General features: G+C 42.1%; 1 protein-coding gene across 2 annotated transcripts in view; it reads left to right on the top strand.

Annotated features, from left to right (window-relative positions):
* Positions 1-5,560, top strand: part of usta (uronyl 2-sulfotransferase a) — a 110,588-nt gene extending 105,028 nt beyond the window's left edge. For both annotated transcript variants that reach the window (XM_079526976.1, XM_079526977.1), the window contains 2 exons: positions 1,031-1,188; positions 2,343-5,560. In XM_079526976.1, the coding sequence (XP_079383102.1) occupies positions 1,031-1,188; positions 2,343-2,635 (451 nt within the window). In that variant the 3' untranslated portion in view covers positions 2,636-5,560. The remainder of the gene's footprint in view (positions 1-1,030; positions 1,189-2,342) is intronic.
* Positions 5,561-6,000: the final 440 nt, after the last annotated feature.

Genomic DNA, 6,000 nt, shown 5'->3' on the forward strand with positions numbered 1-6,000 from the left:
AATAAGTGTGAATCAATAAATATGAATCTTGATTTCATTCACCTGGTTTATTCCCATCGCTGTGTCCTCCAAATACAGCTGGTTTTGATTACAGAACTACTCTGTTTTTATCTCATTCAAGATGACATCCAGACAGTGTATTCCTCGTTTTAAACTTAATCATCACGCATCACGATTGTCTTTGTCCTAGTTGTTGAAATAGTTTAAGTATAGGGATGCACCGATATGTAAATTCGTGGCCGATGAGCACACAGGACGAAGTTCTCCAATTAGTAACGCCCAGCGCTCAGGACGGAGATTATTGATATCAAAACCGATCGCATCGCTCCACAGGCTGGGAGCTTCTGTTGCGCAACATTCTATGTTATTTTCCGGTGGGACGTCATCGAAAATGTTCCCCCCCATTTTAGCCGACGAGATCGAAAATCTTAAAACGTGAATTGATTTAAATCATTCCGTCCAATTCTAAGAAAAGATTATGTGTTAGACGGCCCACTGCGGTCCCGTCGCTAGTCGCGTTAGAATTAATCATACCTCCCGTTGTTGTCCAGTGTTTTGGCTACATCAAGCTACTTCAGCCACACCCGCGATAACATCCGGTCTGTCGCTAAATGTGCTCCGCTGCTATAAATCGCTGAGCGCTATGATTTAATGGATTAAATAACCCCGGGCGTTCGGGGTGTTAAAATGACAATAACTGATACCGATATATGTTTATTTAGTTTTTGTTGTTTTTATTTCCCCTTTTGTGCCAGAGACACAAATACATCTTCAATACAAGAAATTCAGAAGCTACATCTTGGTAGATAACCAACACACCAACATAGCCAACGCAAAATGTATGTTTATCAACAATATTGGCTACTGCCATGGGTTAATTTGCCGATACCGATATTGCCCGTGGCCGATGCATCGGTGCATCCCAATTTGAGAACCACTGATATAGAAACATAGGTTTTTCAGAAAACTGCCATGAAGACCTTTGTAGAATCTGGTCTCCATGGGGTAAATCTCTCTCTCTCCCCACCAGGGAACCAGGAGTGTGGGCTCTGGAGAGGGCCAAGCAGAACGTACTGGAGAACTACCTCCTGGTGGGGGTGCTGGAGGAGCTGGAGGATGTTCTCCTGCTGCTGGAGAGGCTCTTGCCTCACTACTTCACTGGCGTGCTCAACATCTACAAGAGCCCCGGTAAACCACCGCAATCAGTCACTCGCTGTTGGCTATGGCTGCCCCGCTGGTTGTCAAACCTTTTAGAGCCAAAGGAGACGTTTTATATCTCCACGCAACCCACACAACACGTCACATTGCACTGCTTAAACATTTGGTTTCTAATTTATGGAATTCTTTCTTTTATGAAATTATTTTGAAAAATCGTTGAATTTGTATTTAACTCATGAATAAGCTTATTTTTTATTTTTTTTAAAATAATAATAAAAGAAATATATAGGATTTTTTTTTACTCATGACCCATAAAAATGTTCCAGCGACCCACCCCTCCCGACCACTGGAAACACTCATCTGTGTAGTGCCAAATGAAAACAAGTTGTCTCAAGACACTTTGCATATCTAGACCATACTCTTCTTCTTTTCAAAATCTTTTTATTTCCGTTTTATAACAGTACAATTTAGGCATTTAGCAGACGCTCTTAATCCAGAGCGATTTACATTTAGCAAGAACAAAAGCATGGGAATACATCACATATATAAAAAGCATTTATCAAGAAACATGCGTAAGCTAAGAACGTAGCTAGAACATATCTATATAATGACACTGTACATATAAACTATACATATATACTATACTATGCTGTACATATATACTATGAAGTGCTATGACTACATACAATGCAATTATTGTGCTGTCTACATAACATGCTATAAGTCTGTATCAAATGCTATCTAAGTCTAAAAAGTGCTGTCTAAGGGGGTAGGGTAAGTGCTATGGGCCATGGTGGAGTCTGAAAAGGTGGGTTTTCAGACTACGGCGGAAGATTGGGAGTGATGCTGCAGTTCTGACTGCAACGGGGAGTGCATTCCACAGTTTGAGCCAGAAGGGAGAAGGGTGTCAAGTCACAGGTCACAGGGTGTCAAGTCACAGGTTCATAGAAAAAATAAAAAATAAAATATCAGCTTTTAGTATCAGTGACTGAGGTAAACAAACGTAGCCTACTGTATGAATCAGAGATCGTGGGCAGACATATTAAATGAAAAGACTGTTAGACCATACTCTTCTTAGTAGATAGTCTCTCACCTCTCATTGAAAATGAATAGGCACGTCAATCGCTCCCCGTTCAGTTTTTGACTAATATATTTATTTTTGCTTGGGTCTTCATCACCCACAGACTACAGGAAGATGGGGAACATGACGGGCACGGTGCGCAAGCACACGCCCACCCTGGAGGCCCTGCAGGTGTTGTACCACCGCATGCGCTACGAGTACGACTTCTACAACTTCATCCGCGACCAGTTCCACCTCATGAAGAAGAAGATCGGCCTCAAGTCGGTCTCCCAGCCCCCGGCCCACTCGGCCTCCTTCCTGCGCGAGCTGGCCCTCCGGACCCCGGAGCCCTTGGACGAGGACGAGGAGCTGGACATGGACCTGGAGGACGCCAACAGCTGGCTGGTTCATCCCTGAGGGCTTTGCTTTGTCATCTCAACAACCCCCTGGCATCCCCTATGCTGGAGGAGGGGGAGGGGGACATTAGCCAACAATAGCGGATCTGCAAGCTCACAACGTGTCGCAGAGCGACGGGTTGTGAGCTTGTAGATCGGCTATTTTCTGGCGAAGATGATTTGTTGTAGCGGGGAAAAAAACAAAAGAGTGGACCAGATACGGAGCCGACCCCCGGTCAACAAAGTATGGAGGGTTTTGAGTGGTTAAACGGTGGACAAGGCCAACAGCGGGTCGGCTCGGATTGGCTGGAGGACGCCTGAAGGCGACGGGGGAACGTGCCCCGACTGTCTGCATTCCCAAGACGTGCGAGGTGGCGTTTGGGGGGGTGTGTGTGGATCCTGCTGCTCGTGTTTTTACGGGCTCCGTTCTCCGTCCCGCGATAGACTTACTGCACTGCGTTAGCGCCGTGGGATTGGGTAAATAATATACATTTACAAACTGTTCTATTTAAAAACTGACCATGGATAATAAAAAAATATATTATATTTTATCTCTAAAACTCAGTTTGGTCGACCTCCAGTTTGATTTCCCTCCTGAGCTTGTTTTTTTATTTTATTTTATTTTTTATTTTTTGAATTTAAGATGCCTACTTTGCTGTAATCTCCAGGAGAGATTAATGAATGCATGATGTGGACATGGTAATCTATTGGGAATTGACACTGCCAGTAATGTGGACATTTTAGCATTAAGACTAGAATCTGTGATACTATCCAAAGTGGGTAAAATGAGTGTGAATGTCCTAAAAGCTGGAAAACTCATAGGGAAAGAGAGGGAAGCCATGACGTGACCCTCTTGGAATATTTTAGATACTATATTAAATAGTTGTCTATGTCTCTCTTTGTAAAGGTGTCTGTTAAGGATCCCGTTTGTGCGTCAAGAAAAGTGCCAAAACCTTTTATGTATTTTGTCACCCAGAACTATTTTAAGTGCCAAACCTATCAATGAAAGTCAGAAAAATGTGCGTAATGAAAATCACTCCATATTGCTGGAGGACTTGTAACATAGTGATGTCTGTGTATAAAATATGAATTGTATATGAGAGTCAAAAAGTTATCACTCGCTTATGAATTCAAAGAATTCCAACTGGGTGTGATTGTATTTGACCCAAGCATCACAGGATGGGAACAAACAGAGCCAACTCATCTGGATTTGTCATCGTGTTTGTGTGGTCCTCCTGACTGAGCCAGCACTTTTTTGTGATGTGGTCTCCCATGTTAACGGTGAGTTTTTCCAAATGGTTGATCGTGCCGTCAAGAACTGGTTGTATATTATTGCATTTTACTCTTGGCCATTACACACGACCCACACATTCAGTTTGGCACTGGCGTTACACAGGTGGGCAATGAAAGATGTTTCTCTGTTTGTTTCTACCCTGCGGTATAATAATAATGGGCAAGGCAGAGAATGCAAACACAAAAAGCTTTTCTGGAATAGTCTTGTTAATCCAAAGTTCGGGGGGGCACGCGTTAGTCCGACATCCCGTTAGTCCAGTGGTTTTCAACCCTTTTCATATCAAGGTCTATTTATTCGACATTTGAGCCACGGACCACCATTTGACGAGATTCAGACCCAAAACTAAAGAATAGATGTTGTCCACGATGCTGTATTGATGTCGTACCATAGGAGAGATAACGGGCAAACGTTGATCAAAATAGAATTTCTTCTACATTCTCTAATTGTGTAGGCTTCTTGTAAATGAATCCATTTAGACCTGGTGTAACCCATACGTTGTTTTACCTTTAATGCTGGGAGCCACACATACACTGTGTGTCATATAGCAACATATTTTTTTATTTATATTTTTATTCAAATGTTAAAGTTTTCAGAAAACGTTAGGTTAGGTTTTAGAAGGCGTTTTTAGAATCGGCCTCAGGTCTAAATATTGCAGTATGTTACTATGTTTAACACTAATTTAACTCTTTAGAGTGTGAAATTTTACGCTCTCAAAAGTTAAAGACCTATAAGGCTCCATTCCTTTACCAAGTACCAACTCTCCATCATATAGCTGGGGACCACCTGAACACACCCTCAAGGACCACTGGTTGAAAACCACTGCGTTAGTCTGACTACGTGGCCGGTTAAGACTCACCCGTGGCTTTGGCGTGCGGTTAGGGTTAGGGTTTTGTACAGCCGGGTCTCTATGGCCGGAATATTGGGTAGTCGGATTATTGGGACGTTGGACTAACGCTACGCACCCCCAAAGTTCAACACCTGAGCATGCCAAATGGAAGTACCTGAGTGTCAATTTGCCAAACTGTGGTGTTTCACGAACCTGAATGAATGGACTGCACTTGATCTGGCTGTTTCAAACATCCTACGGCGAAGTTCAGTGAACTTGAAGTGTTTGCTATGCTGGAATGTTGGAAATATCCAGCAATTTTTCAAATTAAAATTGGTCAATGTCACTAAGACACTCTTTGTTTGTGTTCTAATACTTTTTTTAAAAGTGTTTGCCAGGTACCACTTTCTGTAATTCTACATTTTGTCCTTTTTGGCTGAACCAGTGAATAGCTAGCTACTCACTGCTTGTCTTCCATCACATCCAGAGAGATAAGCTAATACACAAACATATTCTTCCATATATCTCATCAGCCATTCTAATCTCCATTATATCAACTCATTCATAGCCCTGTCATTTGTTCAGTAGGCCTATTTTTATTTTTTTCAGTTTAATTTATTGTTTTGTATTCATTTGCATTCCAGATAAAATTCTCAGGAACAACAACAAAACAAAGTTGTATAACCTTAATTGCTTGTACCTTCGGGTTATTTTAGCTATGAAGCTATGGAGTTTAAAATATATCAACGGCTGAAAACTTTGCTGGTTAACAACTAACACGGTACATTTTTCCAGTCTTCAAAATAAATGTCCTCTAACCCCTTGCAGTTCCTCTACTGTTTTATTCAAAGATGGCTTAATTGTTTTGATCTGACACTTCTCTCTCTCTACTCTCTCCCCACCCCCTCTCGCTCTACTTCTCCCCCGCCCCCACTCTCTCTCTCTGCCACTTACAGCTCCATCTCAATTAATTAGAATATTGTGTAAAAGTTCCAAAGTGCCAAAACTACTAGTAACTGGTGTACTGACCATGGTGTTACTGTGCTTAACTGACCATCGAGCTGGCCTGAACCCCACAGAGAATCTAGGTTGTATTGTCAAGAGGAAGGTGTGAGACATGAGACTCAACAATACAAATGCATTTACGGCTGTTATCAAAGCAAACCTGGGCTTACGTAACACCTCAATAGTGACAAAGGCTGATTACCTCCTTGCCACGCCCCATTGATGAAATAATTTGTTCAAAAGTAGCCCAGACCAAGTATTG

This window comes from Electrona antarctica (assembly GCF_951216825.1).
Source record: "Electrona antarctica genome assembly, chromosome: 17".
In the NCBI taxonomy this organism is placed as follows: Eukaryota; Metazoa; Chordata; class Actinopteri; order Myctophiformes; family Myctophidae; genus Electrona; species Electrona antarctica.